Raw genomic sequence first — 25,734 nt, forward strand, 5'->3', positions numbered from 1 at the left:
CAAACCTTTCTGCTATGTCTGTATATCTGAAATTTTAGCCTGCCTAGCAGAATCTCTGTGGAGCTTGTTATAATGTAGTTTTCTAGCCCCCATCCCCAGAGAATCTGATTTCACGGGACTGGGTCTGAGTTAGATATCTCCATTTTTAATAAGACCCCCAGCTGATCTTGATGTGGGTGCTGCAAGCTACAAATTATTTTTCCTGCTAAATGGTTTTTAGTTTCTTTTTTCTCCATTGCAACTCTGTGGTTCTAGATCAGCCTTCTCCACACCTTGCCTGCATTTACTGACATGGGCTCCAGTGTTAGCATTTACTCACTGTGACAGAATGCCTGAGAAAATCAACTTAGAGGAGAAAAGGTTTATTTTGGCTCACAGTTTTGAAGGTTTCTGTCCATGGTCAACTATCTCCAATTTTTTCTAGGCCTGTGATAAGGCAGAGCCTCATGGCAGAGAGAGTGTAGTAGAGCAGAGCTACTCACGTAAAGGCAGCCAAGAAGCAGAAAAAGAGAAGAAGGGGTCAGGGACAAGTTAGAGTCCCCAGGGTCATGGTCCCCAGGGTCATGGTCCCAAGGACCTGTTCCCTTTAACTGGGTCCTATATCTTACCATTTTCACTTCCCAATAGTCCAACTATGAATCCTTCAATGGATTATTCCACTGATAAGATCAGAGCCCTCATGATCTAATCACCTTCCCAAAGGCCCTCCCTCCGAACACTGCTGCATGGGGACCAAGCCTGCAATACATGAACCTCAGAGGGACTGTCCATATCCAAACCATATCCAAACCAATGGTTCCTGTTCCCTAGGATCATCTCCCTTTGGGAATTAATTCTACACTGTGGCAGAGTGATCTCCTAAAACTCTAATCTAACCTCTACTAAGATCATCCGGAGACTTTCTGCTACCCTTGAGACCAAGGCCCTTCAAGGTCTGGCTCCCAGCTTTCTGTCTGCCTTCTCTTCTGACACTTGAAGTTTCGTACTTAAACTTTTACACTTAAATGACAGTTTCACAGCACACTGGGCTATTTCCTATCTTACAAGTGATCACTTTCATTACAACATGCTTTCATCCTTTGACGCCTGGTTGGAGTTTAATGATTCTTCAAGACTTGTTGTGTCCATTATCTTTTCTAGGAACTTTCCCATGAGCCCCATGAGGAGCATAAGTATCCAGGTCTGAGCTCAAATAATAACCTGGACTCACCTCTTACTCAGTGCTTCACCATATTCTATTTGTTATTTACTAACTCTTTTGCCTCTCCAGAAAGTTTTATGATTCCTAAAGGCTGGAACCATGTCTTATTCATGGTGTACTTCCATTATTTAAATCTGTACCTGAAACACAGCATGGCTTCAGCAAATATAAGTTAAACAGAAGCTTAAAAAAAAAAAAAACTGAAAACATTAGAAAGGAGGAGAGCACAATGGGCAAGTTAATTTATAATGTTTCAGTGTACCATATTTCTTCCAACAGTAATAAAAAGGAAGCTTTATCTTAACTAGGCAATGCAAATAACATTGGATTTCAAAAGCATTTTTTTTGAATTTCACAGCATTTGCATTTTTTATTTCCTCCTGGGGTTGACAAAGCACATTCAGGTGTTTGAAATACAAAATTAAGCTAGAAAAGACAGAAGAACTGTACAAACTAAAATGTACAACATGGATGTGAGTGTGTATGGATCTGTGTGTCTGGCGAACAGGTTTTGTCAGTTACACACTATACTTATATTTGGCATATATGATTGCAGATTAACTTGGTATCATTGACAGCAGTGCTTTTTGGACTCAGGAGGGAATGACTATTAAGAAATGACTAAGTATAAAAATACATAAGGAACATATGATTTATTCTCCATGCCATCCTACAGATTAGCAGTTTCCTCATTAATAATGTGACGAATAAATACTATAAGGAATATGTGAAATAAGGTATACTTATTCATTCGAAAACATTCATTGAGTTTCACTGGTTTTCTGAGTTTAGATAGGACTCTACATGCATTGGAGACAGAACCTCTAGAGGTGGCCCCCTGGAGAACCATCTACAGAGAAACCACTGGCACTTCTTTATCAGATAATTATCTGTGTGCCACTCAGGTAGTTCTCCATGGAGAAAGGAGCTCAAGTTTGGACAAATGCAATTATCACATTCAAGAGAAAATATAATGATTTAGCAACTCTTCCCAGGCTGGGCTAGTGATGCTGCAGAATAGCCTGGAGATATCCCTCTCTTTGTTCTTTATGTAAAAATATAAGTCTGGTTGAAACCATGATGGATGCAATGTGGGTAAAGTCTAGTGCCAGGAAGACCAGTTAGGAAGCTGCTAGAGGGTCCAGAATGAAAAAGAGATGATAAAGAACTTAAGGAAAGGCCTTTTCTGAGTTTCATGTAGAAGGAAACCCTTGCCTTTTTGATGGCCTGTGCAATGGAACAGTATGGTTTTCCTTCCACCCCTCCTGCCTGGATTTCTATCTAGGACACCTCTGACATGACTCTTGCCACCTATAGACTGGCTCCATTAAGGAGTTTTTTTTTTTTTTTTAATTTTTTGAGGACAGTGATGACTCTTCCCTCAAAACATTATTTCGAAGCTATTTATAAGATCAATCCCCAAACCTCAACCTGGTGAAGCAAATATAATTCCCACCTTGCTAACAAAAAAGTGACTGTCAAATTGCTTTTTTGATAAATGACACAGTGGAAAGCTCAGCTACTGTATCTCTGGGTGTTCCAGAGAAATGATTTTCAGTTTTGTCATCTGTAAATGCCATACAAGTTAATGGCCTTATGGGAAATTCCAAGAATCAATGAAGCAGAATCTGGATTTCTCAATGCCAGCTCTGATTTGACTCAGGAAGATTGCAGTCCCCCTATCACCATAGTTTTATCTCTGCTTCCTTTCCTCTCTCACAGTCAACATCACCTCTTAAGGATGCTTAAGAATTTAGAATAGACTATTTTTAGGAAACACTGGGACAGATTTTCAAGGATGAAAGTCCTCTCTGATTTGTTTAGCAACAGTTTCCTATTTCCCTTTCCTTTTGCCACTGTTCAGATTTTCAGAATCTCACACCCAGAACATTGTAGTTGCTTTCTCAAACACCTCCGTGTCAGTGTCTCTCTCTCTCTTCCCACCTGGACTTTCCATGGTTGCCAGGTTGATCTCTTTGAAACCTGCCTGTGATCATTCCCTTTCCTTTGCCCTAGGATGGGTACACTGAGAAGCCAGTGTGTGTCAGGCAGACACCATGCTAAGTGCTGAATACACAAACATGGTAAGTTTGGATCTTTGCCCAGGAAAACCTCACAGTGCAGTGATATATGGGCAGTGATACAGGAACAGTCAGGGTGTGAGCTCAGAGAAAATTGCTAGTTCTGTTTTGATCACAATCCTTAATATTCTTCCTTGTCTGTAGGATAGTTTCCTGGAAATTTTAAGGTATCAGAACTGAATTGAGTCTAGCTTTCCAATTATAAGTTCTTTTATTCTTCATAAATTCTTCCTTGAATTGAAAGTAAACCATATTTTATTTTCTACCTATCCTGTTTCCTACTCCCACCTGCCTCCCACATCTTACAAATTTTACTAATCCTTTAAGGCCCCACCACCATTCAAATGGTCTCAGCTTTTCCTTTGATGTTAAGAGCAAGTTCTCTGCCCTCTGGTCTGGAATTGACTTGCCTGCTGAAGGAAATCATTCTTTCCCCTAGAATACCTGCTCCTTCAGGCCAGCCTCGTGCTGGTCTTTATAACTCCACTTTGCCTATCCAATGCTTTGCACTGGCATCTAGTTAAGGCTTACTCAATAACTGAATGTACAGGTTTACCAAAACTTACCCCCTCATTTTATTCTGGAAGGCCACAGTAAAGAAAAGGTGTAGCCCCTAACTCACTTTAGAAATGTGCTTCCACAAAGAGGCACATCACTGAGAAAAATCAACTTCCCCATTTTAGGATTTGAATTTATGCCTGAAATAGTTTTTGACAAATATAAACTGAATTCAAGTTACTTCTTCATTTTGCTTAAAAGGGAAAAGAGGATGTAAACAGATAATGTACTTTGAAATCAGTCAGACCTGAGTGAAGACTTTTTTACCTCTCTAAATTTTAATTTATAAAGATGAAGTAAACCATTCCCTTTGAAGTTTTTCTGTGATCATTAAGGAATGGGTGTAAACTGTCTGGAGTTTTACAATAAATACTCCTACCATTTTCTGTTTTAAAATTAAAATTTAAAAAAAAGTTAAAAATTTGTTCTAATTGGTTCCTACCATTTTCAATAACATCTAACATCTCTGTTAAGTTCCAGATAGATGATAAACAGGGCTAGTTATTTATTTATATCCCACCTTAGTTTAGAAAGGACTTACAATGCAAAAAGGACACACGTGCAAAATAATTGTACCTTGCTGACATGCAGGACATATGACATACTCTCTTCTACATATATTTCCCTTCCCTAAATTATAGGAATTTTTATTTTTTATTTATATTTATTTATTTTAATTAAAAATCATAAATTTACATAGGGCAATATTGTTTGATTCATTCTGTTATTTTTTCCCTTCCCCGCCACCCCTCCCACCCCTCTTTTCCCTCGATACAGTCCTTCCTTCCTCCATTCTTACTCTTACCACTCTCCTTATCCCTAACCCTAAACCTAACCCTAACTCTAACGCTAATCCCTCCTACCACCCCTTATATGTCCTCATCCGCTTATCAGCAAGATCATTCGTCCTTTAGTTTTTTGAGATTGGCTTATCTCACGTAGCATGATATTCTCCAATTTCATCCATTTGCCTGCAAATGCCATAATTTTATCATTCTTCATGGCAGAGTAATATTCCATTGTATATATATGCCACAGTTTCTTTATCCATTCATCAACTAAAGGGCATCTAGGTTGGTTCCACAACCTGGCTATTGTGAATTGAGCAGCTATGAACACTGATGTGGCTGTATCTCTGTATTATGCTGATTTTAAGTCCTTTTGGTATAGGCCAAGGAGTGGGATAGCTGGGTCAAATGGTGGTTCCATTCCAAGCTTTCTGAGGAATCTCCTTACTGCTTTCCAGAGTGGCTGCACTAATTTGCAACCCCACCAGCAATGTATGAGTGTACCTTTTCCCCCACATCCTCGCCAACACCTCTTGTTGCTTGTGTTCTTGATAATCACCATTCTAATTGGGGTGAGATGAAATCTTAGGGTAGTTTTGATTTGCATTTCTCTTATTACTAGAGATGTTGAACATTTTTTCATATATCTGTTGATTGCTTGTGCATCTTCTTCTGTGAAGTGTCTGTTCATTTCCTTAGCCCATTTGTTGATTGGATTGTTTGTCTTCTTGGTGTAGACTTTTTTGAGTTCTTTATAGATTCTGGAAATTAGCTCTCTATCTGAAGTATGAGTGGCAAAGATATTCTCCCACGCTGTAGGCTCTCTCTTCGCATTGCTGATAGTTTCCTTTGCTGAGAGAAAGCTTTTTAGTTTGAATCTATCCCAGTGGTTGATTCTAGCTTTTATTTCTTGTGCTATGGGAGTCCTGTTAAGGAAGTCTGATCCTAGACCAACAAGGTGAAGATCTGGACCTACTTTTTCTTCTATAATCTGCAGGGTCTCTGGTCTGATTCCAAGGTCCTTAATCCATTTTGAGTTTAGTTTCGTGCATGGTGAGAGATATGGGTTTAGTTTCATTCTGTTGCATATGGATTTCCAGTTTTCCCAGCACCATTTGTTGAAGAGGCTATCTTTTCTCCATTGCATATTTTTGGCACCTTTGTCTAGTATGAGAAAATTGTATTTATTTGGGTTTGTGTCCGTGTCCTCTATTCTGTACCATTGATCTACCTTTCTATTTTGGTACCAATACCATGCCGTTTTTGTTACTATTGCTTTGTAATAGAGTTGAAGATCTGGTATTGTGATACCCCCTGCTTCGCTCATTCTACTGAGGATTGCTTTAGCTATTCTGGGTTTCTTATTCTTCCAGATGAATTTCATGATTGCTTGCTCTATTTCTGTAAGGTACATCATTGGGATTTTAATTGGAATTGCATTGAATCTGTATAGCACTTTTGGTAGTATGGCCATTTTGACAATATTAATTCTGCCTATCCAAGAACATGAGAGATCTTTCCATCTTCTAAGGTTTTCTTTAATTTCTTTCTTTAGTGTTCTGTAGTTCTCATTGTAGAGGTCTTTCACCTCTTTTGTGAGATTGATTCCCAAGTGTTTTATTTTTTTTCGATGCTATTGTGAATGGGGTAGTTTTCCTACTTTCTCTTTCTGAAGATTCATCACTTATGTATAAAAATGCATTGGATTTATGAGCATTGATCTTGTAACCTGCTACTTTACTGAAATCACTTATGAGTTCTAAGAGTTTTCTGGTGGAATTTCCAGGTTCCTCTAAATATATAATCATATCATCAGCGAACAGGGATAGTTTGAGTTCCTCTTTTCCAATTCGAATCCCTTTAATTTCTTTGGTTTGTCTAATTGCTCTGGCCAGAGTCTCAAGAACGATGTTGAATAGAAGTGGTGAAAGAGGGCATCCCTGCCTTGTTCCAGTTTTCAGGGGGAATGCTTTCAGTTTTTCACCATTTAGAATGATATTAGCCATGGGCTTAGCATAGATATAATGTTAAGGAATGTTCCCACTACCCCAATTTTCTCTAGTGTTTTGAGCATGAAGGGGTGCTGTATTTTATGGAATGCTTTTTCTGCATCTATTGAAATAATCATGTGGTTCTTGACTTTAAGTCTATTGATATGGTGAATGACATTTATTGATTTCCGGATGTTGAACCAACCTTGCATCCCTGGGATAAAACCCACTTGATCATGGTGCACTATCTTTTTAATATATTTTTGTATGTGATTTGCTAAAATTTTGTTGAGAATTTTTGCGTCGATGTTCATTAAGGATATTGGTCTGAAATTTTCTTTCCTCGATGTATCTCTGTCTGGTTTAGGTATCAGGGTGATATTGGCTTCATAGAATGAGTTTGGGAGGGTTCCCTCCTCTTCTATTTCATGGAATACTTTGAGAAGTATTGGAATGAGCTCTTCTTTAAAGGTTTTGTAGAACTCGGCTGAGAACCCATCTGGTCCTGGACGTTTCTTTGTTGGTAGGTTTTGATGACTTCTTCTATTTCATTGCTTGAAATTGATTTATTTAAGTTGTGTATGTCCTCCTGGTTCAGTTTAGGTAATTCATATGTCTCTAGAAACTTGTTGATGTCTTCGAGGTTTTCTGTTTTGTTGGAGTATAGATTTTCAAAATAGCTTCTAATTATGTTTTGTATTTCACTCGTGTCTGTTGTGATATTTCCTTGTTCATTCCGAATTTTAGTAATTTGAGTTTTCTCCCTCTTTCTCTTTGTTAGTGTGGCTAAGGGTTTATCAATTTTGTTTATTTTTTCAAAGAACCAACTATTTATTTTGTTAATTTTTCCGATTGTTTCTTTGGTTTCAATTTCGTTGATTTCGGCATGAATTTTGAAATTAAAAACAACAACAAAGGAGCAGGTATTCTAGGGGAAAGAATGATTTCCTTCAGCAGGCAAGTCAAGACCAGAGGGCAGAGAACTTGCTCTTAACATCAAAGGAAAAGCTGAGACCATTTGAATGGTGGTGGGGCCTTAAAGGATTAGTAAAATTTGTAAGATGTGGGAGGCAGGTAGGAGTAGGAAACAGGACAGGTGGAAAATAAAATATGGTTTACTTTCAATTCAAGGAAGAGTTTATGAAGAATAAAAGAACTTATAATTGGAAAGCTAGACTCAATTCAGTTCTGATACCTTAAAATTTCCAGGAAACTTAATCCTACAGACAATTTAGTGAGGTTTAGTAGACCTCACTAAATAGTCATTGTTTTTGAAAGCAGAACAGCTTGACTCTGAAGATCATGTAGTTTCCTAGACCTTCCAATAAGTAACAGAATGGCTAGTTAGAAAAGTAATGAGAAAAGTTAGAAGAACAATGAAAGAAATTAAGGGTGATTAAGTTTTCACCAGAGGCTGATTTAAATGGAGACTCATTAGGAAATTCATTGCTACTCCCAGGAGGGCTTGGCTGCATTGAGATCTAGGAAACTGAGCTGGGTCTCAAGGCTCATCCAAATAAATGCCTATTTGCAGCTTAGGGGTCTAAGTAGGCTGGAATTATCTAGAGGACTGTCATAATAGTCCATTCGTCTTTGTTTATACAGACGTAGACTTTGTGAATGTGTATGGAGTGGATAGAGTGCCTGGCCATTTCATTTGGAGTAAATGCCACTTTCAGTTGAAGATTTATGGTTTCCTCTTAGATAGTCCTAAAATTCAATAAGCTCCAATCCTTACACATACTTCCTTACAAGCTTTCTGATCTTCTTGTTATCCGCATTTGCTACAACTCCCACCATAATCTCCATGCACTAGTGTCCCTGGACTCTCCTGACCCTACTCCAACATGTCTGCAATTTCTAAGATCACTTTCATGCTTTTTCTATGTGTATGACAAATTCCTACTCGAACATTGAGATTCTGATCAAATATCACTAACTCTTTCAATCCTTCTCTTTTACACAACACATAATGAGTATAATGTAAAGTAATGGAAAGGGCAGACATTCTCTTGTCAAAATGGTTTGAGTTTAAACCTGAATCTTGCACCTACTAATAACTAACCCACTACTAACTTAGATAAGTCAGTTAATCTTCCCAAGACTCAGTCCTAATTTTTAAATAAAAGTTGTTAATAACCTAAATTTATGGGATCATCAGTGATGTGTATTGCTATCGCTTGCCTGCCTATATTTCTTTCTGTGAGTTCATTGAGATGAGAGACCATGTCTTTCTGTTTGCTGCCCCACAAAATATCCAGCACAGAACATGGTGTTTTGCAGCACTCATGTTCTTTTTTATTTTATTTTATTTTTATTTTTAGATACACATGACAGTAAAATGTATTTTGGCATATTATATATACACAAAGTATAAATTATTCCAATTAGGATTCTATTCTTGTGCTTGTACATGATGCAGAGTTACCCTGGTTGTGTATGTTCTTTTAATCAATGGATATTCAGAAAAAGAAACTCAAGCACCAAAAGACCAATGGAAGTCTAAGTTCGTCTATGATGAGCTCTGGCCAATCCTCTGCTCATTAATCTGAATTCTCAGAGCTCTTGTACATACTACTAGTAAGGCCATTGCCACAGCTTGCACCAGATACTAATTGATTCAAAGCTTCCTCTAGTATAATAGCCTGGATTTTTACTCTGGACAACTCAGGATACTTCACAATGTTCTGTAAATGCCAGCTAATTATAAGGTTATTTAAAATATTCCATTCTCTTTCTCCTTCCAAACAATTTCCTTCTCAGCTTATCCTGAATATACTCCCAAGGTCCCAGACACTGAGGTCTCTGCAACAATGACTTATTTATTTCTGAAGTCCTTGCCCTTGCCTGAAAGTGAGTGCCATCTCACTTTGCCAGATCTTCATAGAGCTGGGAACTGCCTCCTTTGCTCAGGGTACTTTCTCTGAACTCTCCTTTGCTTTCTGTACAAAGTGCACTTTCTCACTGATGACTGTTCTCATGGAGATTTAGAAGACTTCAGTTTTATTACCAATTAATGCATAAGTAAATCTCATGAAGGATTACTGATAGGTTTCATTTTAAAATTCATTAAATCTGGAGACTGCAAAAAGAGAACAATTCTCAACATTGTGATAGAGATGACTAATGAATCATGTTTTTTTTTTTTTTTTCTGTTGACATTATATCTGGCCTCTGAATCCTTTTCAATGTATTACATCAGGTAAAACCCTGATGTAGTTCAAAGCTGTTATTTGTTTATAAGACCCAAAGAGCAGTAGTGACTTAGTAATGAACTGAAACCATAGCTCAGGTTTTGGCCCTCCTCACTTTCAGTTCCAGGTTTCACTTCCCACATTTACTTTTCTTCTTCAATAGTCATTCAAGTCCTAGAATTTATTTTCTATTCATACTTAATGATATTTAATATATACAACTAAAAAGCATATGTGCATGCCTTGGCTTCACCATAAAGATATCTGATGTATAAATCTTAGAGAGAGAGAGGGGTGGGTGTGTGTCTATGCTGTACTTTGTATCCTGCAGAAGTCCTAATCCTGTATCTGACACATGGTAGGTCTTCAAAATAAATTCTCTTTTATATATTAAATGTACACATAAAACAAGCAGAAGATCTATCTTTAAATTCTCATGCAAACTCACTGAAAAAATTCTCCCCTCTTGTATTTAAATAGTATTTGTTTGAAAGCATTCTATGTCATTATTATGGTTTGGATATGAGGTGTTACCTCAAGAGCTCATTAAGATAGAAAATGCAGGAATATTCCAATGCAAAATGACTAGATTGTGAGAGCAGTAACCTGATTAGTGGATTAATCTCTTTGATGGATCAATAATTTGAATGGATTACTGGAAGACTATAGGCAGGTAGGACATGACTGGAGAAAGTAGGTTACTGGGGACAAGTCCTTGGGGAAAGGTATTTTGCCCCTGACTCCTTTCTCTCTGCTTCCAGCTGCCATGAACTAAGCAGTTTTTCTCTGCCATACCCTCCTGGCATGATGTTCTGAATGACCTCAGGCCCAAAAGAATGCAGTCAGCTACCATGGACTGAATCTTGAAACTGTGAGCCCCAAATAAACTTTTTCTTTTCCAATCGTTTTCGTTGTGCATTTTGGATACAACAATGTATTCATCATGACAGTCATGATGTCACATCCTTTCATTCTTTTTTTAAGAATGACACCATATGCTTAAATAAATTCCTATTTCACCTGAATATTTTGGGGGAAATTAAATTATTATTTCAATGACTGGGCTTCCCAGTGATACTTAGACTTTAAATTCAAAGGGTAACACTGTGGTTTGAGTCTCTAAAGTGTGAGAAATGATATCTTTTCTTCTTGTTTTTCATGGTGACACCTATTGACCATAACTTGCAGTTTTGTGTGCTACTCAAAAGCCACAATTGTTAGGATCAAAAGCAAAGGAAAGACATGGAGAAAAAAGGGAATAGGAAGACAGAAAGAAGGTGGAGAGAGTTATGTTACAATACAACATAATACAAGTATTTCTCCTTCAAAAAATAGATTTCAAAAGCTGTGAAAGCTATAGATAACATCATACTTAATGGTTAAATACTGAATTATTTCCTCTTTTTAAAAAAATTTTAAAAAGTTTTTTACAGATTGCATTTTGATTCACTGTACACAAATGGGGTACAACAGTTCATTTCTATGGTTGTGCACGATGTAGATTCATACCATTAGTGTAATTCTCTTAAGATTAGGAGCAAGACAAAGATGGCAGCTATAGTCAATTCTTTCCAACATTGTATTGGAAGTTCTAGTCAGTGAAATTAGTCAAGAAAAAGAAACAAAAATCATTCATATTGGAAGGAAAGAAATTCTCTCTCTCTCTCTCTCTTTTTTTTTTCATTTGACACAGTCTTGTGTATAGAAAATCCTTGAGGAATTCACCAAAAATCTATTGGAACAAGTGAATGGGTTCATGAAGATTGCAGGACATAAGACTAATACAAAAACCATGTTTCTACATATTTTCAATGAACAATCAATCTATAAATGAAATTAAAAATACTTCATATACAAGAGAATGAAATTGGAACCCTAACACAATCCATATACAAAAACTAATTCAAAATGGATCAAACATCTACTGTAACTCTTAGAAGAAAATATGACATAGATTTTATGTTTAAAAATCATTGAATCTGGAGACTGCAAAAAGAGAATGATTCTACCAATACTGTGGTAGAGATGACTAATCAATCATAACTTCTTTTTTCTGTTAATGTTATATATGGTCTCAGAATCCTTTTTAACATATTACTTCAGGATTAGGCAATGGTTTCTTAGATATCACATTGAAAACGTAAATAACAAAAGAAAAATTAAATAAATTGAACTTAATAAAAAAAAAACTTGTATCTCAAGAACACTATCAAAAGAGTAAATAGAAAACGCAGAGAATGGGAATAACTACTTGAAAGGCATTTAATCTGATGAGGAATTAATGACCAGAATATATGATGTACTTCCACAAGTCAACAACAACAACAAGAACAACAACAACAAACTCCAAATCTAAAAATGGGCAAAGCAATCTCAAAAATCCAAAGGACGAATGATATCGCTAATAAGTGGAGGATGACACATAAAGGGGGGGAGGGAAGGGTTAATGTTAGGGTTAGAGTTAGGGTTAGGGAGGGGGGCAAGTATGGAGGAAGAAAGTACTGTATAGAGGGTAAAGAGGGGTGGGAGGGGTGGGGGGAAGGGAAAAAATAACAGAATGAATCAAATAACATTACTGTATGTAAATTTATGATTACACAAATGGTATGCCTTTACGCCATGTACAAACAAAGAAACAACATGTGTCCCATTTGTTTACAATAAAAAAAAATAAAAAAAAATAAAGACAACTGAAGACCAAAAAAAAAATAAATAAATAAAAAAAAAATAAAAATGGGCAAAGGACCTGAGTAGACATTTCTCAAAGAGATACAAATGGCCAATAAGCACATGCAAAGATCCTCAACGTCAGTGGTCATTAGGGAAATACAAATCAAAGTCACAATGAAATACCGCTTCAGATCAACTAAGACCGCTATAAAAAAAGAGAAATATAATGCTAAGTGTTGGTGGGGATGTGGAGAATCTGAAACCCTCATACACTGCTGGTTGAAACATGAAATGGAAAACACCCTGGCAGTTACTTAAAATGGCAAGCATAGAGTGATCATATTGCTGAGTCCAGCCATTTCACTCAAGTATAGACTAAACAAAAATAAAACCTTATGTCCACATAAAAATTTTTACACAAATGTTCATAGCAGTATTATCCATAATAACTAAAAACCAGGAACAAACCAAATGTCCATCAACTGATAAACAGATATAGTAAATGTATTTACACATGATGGATTATTATATGGCAATAAAAAGAAATGAAGTAGTTATATATATATATAACAACACAAATGCAACTTGAAAACATCATGTAAAATGAATGAGTAGGCACAAAAGATCATATGGATATAATTCCATTTGTGTGAAATGTCTATAAGTACATCCTATGGCTGCATGGAAGGTTAGGGGAAATGGAGTGACTTGATCAAAGCAGGACCTCTTTATGCAGTCATGAAGTGCTCTAAATAGACTGTCGTGATGGTTGTGCACTCTGAATTTAACTCAGTGAGTTGTACGCTATGTGAATTTTATCTCATGAGAGCTATTATTTTTAAAAAGATGTATGTGTGTGTCAATATTTTAATTTTGGAGATTTGTTAATTCTCTCCTTTTCTATGTCTGTCACAACAATCCACATATTCACTTAAATGACCCATGTGCTTATTTCCATGACCATTGTCTTAACTTTTTAATGTGTAACAAACCAGACATGTTTTCTAATAAGCAGATACCTTTTATGAAATTCAACTTTTTAGAACATTAATTTGAAAAAAATAAGGTCATAAAACACCTAAACTGCACTGTTTTCTTCTTCATTGTAGTCATTACCTCACCTTCATCACACATCATTTCTGCGGATCACTAGCTTTACCCTCTGTATTTAGTATATTCAGCATAAATCCATTTGATCAGAAATGACATTGTTATTTTTAGTAATACATTTGTAACAATGTTATACTGTCTAGTGGCTCCATAATTTGTTTACGGCCACAAGCCTAGATCTTAATTATTATTAAATCCACGGCAACTGAGAGAACATTATGTTTGCTTCATTTTGTACCTACCCCTTTTGAGTCAATCACTCCAGGTTTCGCATTAAACTTCACTGTCTTCAATCGGGCACGTTCTTTTCTTTCCACCCTAAAGAAAAGGGAAAATAATGAGTCTATCATTTGACAAGGCCTTTATGATTAAGAACACCTTATCCTTATCCTTACAACTCAAGTAAAATCTATTCTGAAATATTTCCCTTCTTTTGTTCAGTATAAAAAGTCTTGGTATAAAGTCCCTAAGCTTCTAATATATCCCTTGAAATTTTTGTATTACATGTGCTGAGAATCACAGTATTTGGAAGGAACAAAGAGGGAGAAAAAATGATATTTGTTATTTAAATGCTTAAATCAATGAATCAAAATCTATTTCAAGAATTTGCAGTCCATAGAGACACCTAAAATGAAGATGAAATGAGATTTACTCTCCTTTCCTTCTTCTTTTATTTTCTTTCCCTTCCTATAAGAACATTAGTGTATTTAGCTTCACTTGATATCAAACATGTTACATACAATCTTGAATTTATCAAGAAACCCAATACTCTCTGTTGTCTCTGTAGATTTGTCATTTCACCTGCCACTTCATTCATTCATTTAACAGTTTTTGAATGCCTAACATGTACAAAAGAGGAGTTGGAGAACAAAGAAAATATTTTAAAAGCATGACTTCAATGATCCCTTGGCAAGCACAGAGACGTAAACAAGGAGTGATACCTCTTGTTCAGTAAGACTATTGATATCCAGTGGGTGCAGGCATCTCATGGGGATGGGTGGGAAGCATTGGAGTGGCTTCTTGGGGAGGTGTTGATGCACTGGGGACTTGAAGATTGCAGAAGACTGTGGTATGGGTGTGGGTACACACAGGGTGTGGAGAAGAGGCCCAGCTGGTGGGCCTCTTGGAAAGGGGCCTGAATCCACCTGAAGGACTTCAGTTTTTCCTTTTGGGAATCCTCATGAGTTATTAGGGGTCATAAAGCAAGGAAGCGTTACAATTAAATCAGTATTTTACATGAGCCTGGTGCACATGACAGACAGACTGAGAAGTAAAGAAATAGGAGGAGGCTAGGGGACCTATGTAGAAGCTGTTTCATAGAAAGTAAATGATAATGAGGTAGAGAAGGGGGAAAGGCTGGAGAAATATAAGGAAAAAATATTAGTAGGACTTGTGTGTATTTGAAAGTCAGAGATGAAATGGGAAGAGAGGTATATTTCCTGATTTTTTTTCTGAGTCTCTCCAGTTAGACATAAACCTTCATCCAAGCCACAGCGGCACTTAATTTAATATCTATGTCAATATTATTTCTTGATTTTTCTGTTTAGTTTTGCATTGCATACACAAGGTTGTACGTTCCTAAAGGGGAAGACCATATACCTATCTCACTAACTAGCATGTTATAGTAAGTACTTAATAAATATTTGTTAAACAAAAATAATATCCAATGCATTGTTGTAGCATGATTTTTTTGTGTGTGATAGTTGTTTAGATTCAGCTACGTTTAATTTCATTTTTTTCTGTTTGGGGAAAAAAAAGAAGGGCAAGGGAAGAAAAGACCCTGAATCTATAGAAACTGAATGGTTTATGAAGCTAAGCTATTCATAGATCAGTAATTAACAGCATATTCCTTTCTAACTGAGAGTTCTTTTGTTTCCAGCTGAAATGCACTAAAGATCAGGGTTTCTATAGTTACAGAGTAAAGTTTCAGAATATATTTACTTCAGTTTGAGTGTAGAATATTTGAGTGTAAACAGATGAACTACATTTTCAAATCCAACCTCAGATATTAAAGCAACACGTTCCACTGAGAGTTTCTACTTGAACCCAATATACAACAGTTAGGAGGAAAGTAAGAAAAATTTCAGATAAGCTAAATTGCCAAGTGCTCACTGGGAAAGAGCCTGCTTGAATTTCATCAGTTTTTCTCTCTTTTAATCCAAGTGCAAATGATAATTCATATTCATCTCCTTTGTTTTCTTCTAAAAGTGTTGTGAGAGTCCTAACTTTATTCTGGCTACTTAGCATTAACTAGGCGAATGATGGGAATTACTAATTCATTTGATGCTGCCAAAATGACTGCAGCACATGGAGAATACATGCTTGTTTGATCAGATTATGCAAATAAATTCTGCATAAACTCACAGAAGTCACATAGTCCCCAAACATACATAATATGAGGCTGAATTCAAACCTACCTAAGAACTATTTGGACAGAGCATTCTATTTTCCTCCCTGGTTTCTAAGTTTATCCTTTTCATTGTCTTGATGTCCTTATTAGGCCAATAATAGTGATTTATCATTTAAACCTTAAAAGGTTTGCAAAGAACATTGTCAGACACAAGGACACCGACAAATGCACATACATACATTAACCTAATATTCACCATGGTTTATTATTAATCTTCAAACAGGTAATAGGAAAAGAAAACAAAATTTTGAAAGCTTAGGCAGGTAAAAGTTTTAGTCACTCAGGAAGGAAGTTAAATAGTTTTACTTTTTATTTGGGTGGAAAGTTTCAGGAATGGTGATAATGTAAATGGTAGCTAAAGTTTTAGCAAATAATTACTCTTGAATTTCCCTCACTTTTATATCATCTCAGTTGGCTTCCACAGCAACCCAGTGATGCAGGTGTTATTGACTCCATTTTATGGCTGGGAGAGCTCAGACTTTAGGCTTGCCAGACTAGAAAGTGGTAGAGGCAGGCTGATCATGCATCCTCTGACAGTGAATTCGGGTGTCTGTCCACAGCCATTTAGTTTGGGGAAAACAGCACTCAAGGACCTTCCATGCCTGACTCAGTGGAAATTCTCAACAAACATGAGATTTTGGGGTGGGTCATTCATAGTATTAAGGCTCATACACACCCTTAGAAGTCTAGACTGAATTTTTGAGAAATGATAAACATCCCCTCCCTTTGTATTCCCATCACCCAGATGTTCTGAATTATATAAACCGCAACAAAATTAAACTGTATAATCATTGAGTAGTACCACGCCATACCAAGCTGGCGTCAAAATTCAATATAAATTTGCTTTGAACACTAAAGTCAACTTAGCTAAATGCCCCTTTGCACCATTACATCACACATATTGCACTTGTTTCCCTCCTTACCATTCCAGGAACCAGGGTTATGATTTTCCACTACAAAGGCCTATTGTAATTGCCTTTGAGGGCTCTCTGCAAACCTCTCTCCTTGGTGGCAGTGTATACCCACCCTCCAACACACACCTTACTGGCTGCTTCAGCCCCTTACTCTCTCCTGGCTCTTCCTGGGATGTAGATGGATAGTTTACTACTGAAATGAGAGTTAAGAATCAGAAATAGAATCTTAAATAATGTGGTATAATTTTCTCTGGTACTTAAGGCTCAAAATCTTTAAAAAAAAAAGGAAAATAGCCATCATTTAAGCAAATATGAAGTATTAGAAGCTGTGCTAAGCACTTTACCTATTTTCTCTGTAATCTGTACAATGGTCCAGGATTTAACACAGAGCTCGGCATATAGTATGAGCCTAGTGAGTCTTATTTGAATGAATGAGTGAATACATTCTCAAGGAGGCTACTAGTTCTTTACCTAGATGTGAAAACTAAGGCTCAGAGAGGTTAAGGAACTTAACTGAACAACCCCTGTTTCCTATAAAAAGTTGTTCACCATTTCAAAACTTTTTCTCCTAGTAAGAATCTTGGTAAAAATTTAGCATCACCTTCTCTAATTTTTAAGAGTAAGCTACCTTTTGAAAAAGTTGATATTAAGGTCCAAAGGTTTATAGAAATGGTGGGACCACCTGTATACGCAGACTGCAATGAGAACAACTGCTGTACTTTCCCTCTTGCACTTAGACTCAAGCAATTAATTAGATTGTTTAAGCATAAATAATCCTCCCCACCCTAGTCTTGTCACTGACCAAAATTCTAAAAACATAAACTGGAAGGCAAAATTTGAGCAATCAATTCTGACACCTAGCATCTCCAGATAACACCAAGTGGTCATGCTTTAATGAGCCCGACTGTCTCCCTCTCCCTTTTCCCCATCTCCCATCTGGTATTTTCAGGCTCCAGCCAATCACATAATTGGGTCAGGTTTGGAGCACTGTATAGAGGGAACATGATTTGTCACTGGGAGTTCCTTTGCCTGTGTTCTACAGGCTCTGTTAGAGGGAGAATTGAAATGCCATCCACGTCAGTAGCCACAGGTTTGCTGTGAAGGCCAGGTGAGTGAACTATTATGTAATGCTAGACAAGAGCTGTGGTCCAAGAGCTCAGGTGACCAGTCACTACGGAACACTGAACGGACACTTGGATTCAAGAGACTATGAGTTAGATCATGGTTTGGCTACTTATAAGCTATATAAACTCAGAAAACAGATTCTATTCTAAAAGCCCAGGTTTTAAACTTACTTAACCAGGGTTTGAATTTTGTTTTTGTCACTTACTGGGTCTGTGACCTAGGGCAGATATTCAACCTTTTAGGAACTTAGTTTTCATGTTGGTAACATAATTTTCATGTTGGCAAAATAGTAACAAAGACTTCAAAAATTATGGTAAATGTTCAATGAGACAATACAAGAAAATGGTTTATAACAGATTCTGATACATAGAATGACAGGCTGCTGCTAAACTGATTATGATAATTCTGTTCATAATATCACTTGCCATCTATACGCACAATTTCTTTACCTTGTAAAAGGGAGGTAATAACAGGTGCCCTGTCTCAGGGGCTCACTGCTGTGGTCAGCCCCTCCCTGCAGTGAGACAAAGGCATGGGCTTCTTTTTATCCCTGTGAGGGGATTCTCATGTGGGCCACCAGATTTGAGAGCTGCAAGGGCTAAAAAGAGCTCACACCTTGGCAGGTGCTCACAGAAGTATAAGAAAGGTGTATGTTTGAATCCTGGCTTAGCACTCTGCTGCCAGGGTGGTTTTGGCAGGCAACTTGAGTTCTCTGAAACTCCATTTCTATAATCAGAAGTGCTCTTAAAAGAGTGCTTCTGAAATAGTAGAAAGTCATCTAGACGTGCTACTAGAGAGACTTGTGTCCAGTCAGTGGTTGGCTGTGCATCGTAGGGCAAGTTACTTGATTTCTCTGACCTTGTTTCCTTAAAAGGCTTTCCTTAAGATTAAATTGAAACTGCATTTGAAAGTATCTGGCACAATACACAATGCTACATTTTGAATGTTCCCACCAATACTCAGGTTGAACTTTAATCACATTGTGAGTTATTAGGAGGTCAGACAGGTGCGACCTTTAAGGACTGACTGGTTTATGAGGATCCTGCCCTCATGAATGTATTAATCCAATTATGTACTAGTAGATTAATGGGTTATGATGAGAGTGGGTCTGTTAAAAAAGGTAATTCGATTTTCTCTTGTCTGTACCCCTCTCACCACAGGATGCCCTGCAGAGCCTCAGGATTCTGCAGAGTCTCCACAAGCAAGAAGACCTTCACCAGATGTGACCCCTCAACCTTGGACTTTCTAGTCTCCAGAACTATAAGCTAAATAAACCTCTATACTTTTTGAATGACCTAGTCTACGGTGTTCAGTTATAATACCTCCATCGCCACCACTGCCACCCCTACTACAACCAAAAACAGCAAAAAACAGACTATGAAATATCTGCACTATCATCTGATGGGATTTAACCCTCCATCTACTGCCCTTTTACTTCCCTTGGACCTTTCTAAGAGAGCCCTTGTCATCCTAGTCACAGAGTAGCTGTTGTACAGTTTCATGCTGGTCTCATGAGTGGTGGCCTCCTATAACAGCAATTGGCATGTAGACATTGCCCAAGCAATGCTTGCTGAATTTCAATTTTGTCAGCTCTTATTTTTTCACCTTTGGGAGGCAAGATTGCCTATGAGTTAAGAGCAATTCTACCCTAAATTCAAACCCCAGTTCTGCCACTTAGTGGATGGGCAATTTCAGGCAAATTAACCTTTTTGGGCCTCAAAGCCTTTCTTCCTCATTTGTACCCTCTTAGGTTCGTGATGAGGTTTAAATAAGTTAAATAAGTTTAAATAAGTTAAAGGACTTCAAATAGTGGTAGCATGATACAGGAATATTTTACTAAATAAATTTATTAATCATCTTTTAAAAAGGATGGGGGAGATGACAATGTTGATATTCTTTGTCTTATAGTTTTATTGGCTTGATTAAATGGTATCATCAACAGAGAAACATTTTTGTAAGAAGTGAAGTCATAATACTGACGCTATCCATTATGAAATAGTTCTAGACTGGCTCTGCTAATTGAAATGTACTCAGGAACTAGGATAAAAAGGAATTAGGAGTTAAAGAACGATCTGATAAATTTATTTAATTTTATATTGCTTTAATATTAATATATAAGGACTCTGTGTGCAGTACTTCCTTCCTCATAGTTTTCTAAAGTTTCCTACTTTTCTATACTGAGTGGTAACACTTTTATAAATATATAAAACAGTGACAATAACCGTTTGAAAAAATTGAAAGCCTAAGGAGAAAATCTGATAGAAATTCATTTAGTTACAAATTCTATATAAAATAAACAAATACATATATGCTTAAATAAAAAGCATATATTTCATAAAACACATACTTCTATAAAATAAATTAAACATATTTGTGAAGTGGGGCTACTGCACCCTTCATGAAATGGAATGCAAATAAATATCAATATTGCAGATGCTGGACAAACTTCTCCAGCCCAGCTATGGTGTGGTTGTTAAGGTGTTTTCATCCAAAGTATGAGAGAGATAGCCGATTCAAGAACAAGAATGGGAAGTTAAACCCCATGTATGTCTAATATATCATTCTACTGTCATGTATAACAAAAAAGAACATAAAAAATAGGAAAAAAGAACAATCACCAGCAGATGGAAATTTATTTCAAGAGGAATAGCCCTGAAATGGTCCTCAGGGGGAAACTGAGTAAGTGAACCAATGGGTGACTTCTGACACAATCAGTTAGACTCACAGAACCCCAGGATTGAAAGAGCCTGACAATCACATAGTTCAACTCTCCCACCCAGAGTTTGAATCCTTCCCAGGTATCCCTGCCACCTCCAGGCAGTTCCAAGTAGTAGAAATATTTCTATAAAATGAGCTGAAGTCTATTCCTCAATTAGTTTTCATTCTTCTAACCCATTTCTAATCTCGGGGTTATATTCAATAAGATCACTGCTTCTTCTAGAGAAGAACTCTTCAAACAGCTCTGATTAAGCCAAAGCAACCCAAAACACATGTTGTCTTCACATTTTTAAAATATAAAAACTACTGCTAAGTCACTGCTTTGAATATATATAGCCTTTCAGTAAACACTATGAGCCATACTACAAAGTCGGAATGTCCTTGCGAAGCAGTGGCAGGAGCCCAGATGCTTAAAGCTACACAGAGAACTGTCTGCTGGTGGGAGATCCACAGGCAAAGGCAGGGAGGATGGGAAAGCTTCCTGGAGTTTCTGTCATTTCACTGTGACCCTTATCCCCTTGCATTTCTCCCTGGGGGCTGTGTGGTTACAGCAGAGAAAGATGAAGAGCTATCTTCCCTGGGTCATGTGTGTCCCACAGAGTTATCTGGAGGTATACTTTACAATTTTTCACTGTGGTTTGCAGTAGCTCAGTCATTATATCACTTTGGTGTAGCAGCACTGAATATTCAGCTTTACTGAGGAGTTTTTATAAAGGTATTTTGGGGTTTTGGATATAAGAATCAGAGCTCTTTGTGAAAACCTGCAGACTGAAAAAAACTGATGTCTGCTTTGAACAACCATCATTCCTGATTTTGTACCATGTCTATTTCCCTATTTTCTATGTTTCTTGGACAACATCTTGCTGCCAAAAGAACAATGGTGGGAGGCCAGTTCCTCTAGTGGTGATGATTAGAAGCTGCTAGGACAGGTGGAGACGCTGGCTGTTCTGAGGTGTAGTTCTGCCATTCAAAAGCAGAGCTGAAGAAATGTTTGGAAGGGAAAGGGCATAATACCCTTAACTCAGGAAACACATAAGTAAATATCTAAGTGACTGTTGGGAATTGTGGGGTGGGGAACACGACTAACTAAAACAATGAAAAAAAAAATTAAGGAAACATCTGCAAATCCAATCATTAGACTTCACTAGGTATTTGGCAGCTTATATCCTAAACATTTGCACTTGGAGGTTTTCAGGTTTTTTTTCCCATTAATATTTAGAGATATTACCTTATTTGGCTTTCACTTGCCCTGTTTGTAAAATTTTTGGTAAAAGTTGAACATCTGGACTAAACCCTCTGAGTTGGTAAGTCAGCACACAGGCTGATGAGCACAACCTTGCACCTGCAGACTGATGCTGGGAAAAGTTTTAGGAACACAGTGTAAGCAGACTTCTTTTTTCCTTTATGCCTTGTCACAGTTACCAATTTTGGTAAAATCCTAATATGAGGAGAATGAGAATTTTTTTATTCATGTCATCTGTCACCACTGACAATTTTCCTGCAGATTGTCTATCCCACTTAAACAGTTATTTTGTGAACAGTTTCCTCCATCTTCCTCTTCCTTCATTTCCATGCCCTGGATAACTGAAGAGGGAATATCCTGATGTACAAAAAGCATTCTTACCTCCGTTTGCTGGGGATGACGCCCATCTCCTCACTGTCTCCCTCCAGCGTGACTCTCCTGGCTTGCCACCACTCATCGTCGGAGGCATTGATAACATGGAGAATATCTCCATATTTAAAGCTAAGTCCTTGACTTGGCAGCCCACTGTCCTTGCTCTTGTCATAGTCAAACATGGCTCTGAGAGAAATGACAGAAGAGGGCATGGTTAGGAACCTCTGATAGTATGGATTTAAAATTCATGCTCTTGAATTCTCACTCTTGACCTGAGAACTCATAATCTTTTGATATCGACCCACAGGATGACTACTGCTTTGGCCACAAATGGAGGTTAGTTCTTGCTTCTCCTTGGGGGTTGCAAGGGCAGTCTAGAGGTCCCTGGAACTGAACTCTGTTTCTTTTCTTGTAGAGAACGTCAGATGTTACAAGTGCTAATGGGAGATGAGAAAGTCAGTTTACTATCTCTCAGATACGATCACATTTAAAAAATTACTAAAAAGAAAAATTAAATGAATAGATCATTTTGTATTATAAAAATGTCCTCAGAGGTATCATCCTATAGACCTCTTTCCATTATAATAGGGGAAAATGGTACCAGTTTAAAATGCCCACCTATAGGGGATTATAATTCTTCCAGACAATAGAATACTGGACTGCAATTGATATTGGATGGTTGAAGGGGTTTAAAATGCAATAAATGAGTATATATAATCTGTAGATAGATCTGTTTATGTATGTGTATATAGGAGACCAATTTCATATGAACAATCTCACGGATCCTTTTGCTTCTATAAAATGCCATGCCTCTCTCATCACTGCACTTACCACTCTGAATTATAATACTAGCTGTCTGGATCATGTCTCCCTCACTAAAGAACTTTTGCTGAGTCTTTGCTAAGGCCGGCGTGCTGGCATTTTTATGACGGGTGGGTGCAAAACCTTTCTTAAGCTGTTGTCTTAAGGAGGTGACAATTTATTGCAAGTCCTATATTGCCTTTGTCCTGTTGTATCGCCCACTTTCAAAAACAACTACCACACACTTACAGCACATGATTTCCCAGGAGAAGCAGATTTCACCGCCTCCCTATTTATTCCTTTGATTCCATTCTAAGAATTTTCTTGGCATGTACTATTCATGTAAAAAAAGTCAGATTTGGAGAAAAAAAATTTTCTAAAATCCTTGAGGACCAAGAGCAATTCTTTTCTTTCTTCTCTCCACCCCCTGCCATTAAAGAAATGTCCCATGTGCAGTCATGGTAACCAAAAAAGGCCAAAGACACTGTTTATTTCTCAAATACTACAGGAGCTGATTTACAATACAGCCCTTCTTCCATTCCTGATGAAATTCAAAGAGTTTCCAGATCTGAGCTCCCAGAAAGAAATTTATTTCCATCTTGATTATTTGCATTTTCCCTACCAAAGGCTCAGACAAAACCCTAGTCAAGAAAAGGGCTTGGAGGATGACAGAGACCTCCTCATGCTATCACTTCTCTGGCTATGTGATATGACAAATGATTAACATTGAGGAGTCACAGATTTTTTGATACAAAAGCACTCCAACAACTACATTTAAATAGAGCTGCTAGGTAAGTGTTAATGAAATAACACACATGCAGCACCCAACCCTTGGTAGGTGCACTGTAGCAGAGGACAGTGTAGCAGTTAGGGCCACTCAGCTGGGGCCATATCCTAGTTCCACTGTGTCTTACTAGTCATTCGGCTGGTTTCCTGGGCAAGCTATTTAACCTTTCTGGAGCTTCAGTTTCCTCATATACAGCATGGTGCTGGTGGTGATGACAGTGATGGTGGTGATGCTGGTGATGATACAGCACCTCCAACGCAGAGTTATTGTGTGGGTACGCTAGGTCATCTATGTGAAGCACATATTGCTGTGCCTGACACAGCAAAAACCAGTATGTATGAACTACTTTTCCCTTTTGAGTGGATAGTAATCAGAACCCTTTCCATAAATTCTTCTCTGTGTAAAAAAGAGTTAACACAGCAGGCCTTAGACTGCTCTCCATAAAAAGGACTTTTTGCAACAATGCTCTTTGGCTGACATGTGGGAACTTAGATTTTGGGAGGATTCCCACTAGTTCTTAACAAGAATACCTTATGTGCCTAAGCTATGCAAACAATCTCAGTTATGCCGAACACCTACTTTCCTTCTGGGAGTCTGGAGTTGTGGTATGTTCCAGGGGAAGGGTGCCTGTGAGACCAGCCTCTAATAAAAATCCTGGATCCTGGTCTCTTATGAGCTTCCCTGGCAGACGACATTTCACACCCGCTCTCTCGGCTTGTTGTTGGAGGGAGTGGGCACATCCTCTGCGCCTCCACTGAGAGAGGACTTTTGGAGGCTCGCACCTCACTTCCTGTAGACTTTGTCCCAGGATTTTTTCCTTTGTTGATTTTACTTTACATCCTTTTGCTGTAATAAATTATATATAGTCACGAGTTTGTGCTGAATCCTGCGGAAGCTTTTAGAGAACTGCCAACCCTGTGTGTTGTTCTGCGGAACACAATATTTATCCTTTAGGTTGCCAGCATTTTCACATAAACTCCCCTGCAACTTGACCCATTCCCATGAAGAAGGTATGAGAGCGAGTACCACTCTCTTTGTACAGATGAGGGAGGCCCACTGACTAACTCCAGGGTACAGAGCTTTGTTTAGTGGCAGCATCCCATGGCTGGATTTTGGACCTCCAGACCTAAGTTACAGTTCAGTGATCTTTACCTTGTCCCCCCACTCCAACCTGGGAGGAAGGAGGGTGTGGTGGTGAGTGAGTGGTAAAGATGGCAGCCATAATGGCTACCACTACTTGTGGTCTTATTAGGCAGCCTGGTGCTTGGTTGTTACTGTCATTTTTGAAATCATAACAACTTTTAGAGGAAAAATTATTATCTCTGTTTTAGAGATGAGAAAAGGAGTCTCAGGAGGTTAAAAGACCTGCTACAGGTCACATGTATACATGCTGTAAAGACTGAATATAAAATAAAGTCTGCCTGACTCTAAAATCTACTTTTGTGGGCTTTTTATTATATTGCTCAATTTGCTAGACTGTTGTCCTCTGGCCATGCTCATGACCTAGTGGCAGCAAAGATCTTAAATCTTTTCCTTCAGCTGACTACCTCTTCTTTAAATTTGTGAAGGTCCCTTATTTCTTAATTCTTGTTCCAAAATGTCTTATCCTAAAAGAACTTGAACTGCTCACTTGGTTCCAAGCTCCTGGATATAAAATGTGGGGAATGGAGATAGAGAAGCCATCAGAAAAGCTGGCATGTGATAACCAAGAAAGTAGCCTCTAGACTACTTTAAAACCCAGACTGCTTGGGTTTTAAAATGTGTGATCTTG

General features: G+C 37.7%; 1 protein-coding gene across 25 annotated transcripts in view; it reads right to left on the bottom strand.

The window, feature by feature from the left end:
- DLG2 (discs large MAGUK scaffold protein 2) overlaps positions 1-25,734 on the bottom strand; it is a gene marked incomplete at its 3' end in the record, with an annotated part of 2,081,919 nt that overhangs the window by 67,001 nt on the left and 1,989,184 nt on the right. For all 25 annotated transcript variants that reach the window (XM_079105558.1, XM_079105557.1, XM_079105560.1 and 22 more), the window contains 2 exons: positions 22,385-22,561; positions 13,836-13,911 (listed from right to left, as the gene is read on the bottom strand). In XM_079105558.1, the coding sequence (XP_078961684.1) occupies positions 13,836-13,911; positions 22,385-22,561 (253 nt within the window). The remainder of the gene's footprint in view (positions 1-13,835; positions 13,912-22,384; positions 22,562-25,734) is intronic.

The sequence above is a fragment of the Sciurus vulgaris genome (genome assembly GCF_902686455.1).
Source record: "Sciurus vulgaris genome assembly, chromosome: 11".
In the NCBI taxonomy this organism is placed as follows: domain Eukaryota; kingdom Metazoa; phylum Chordata; class Mammalia; order Rodentia; family Sciuridae; genus Sciurus; species Sciurus vulgaris.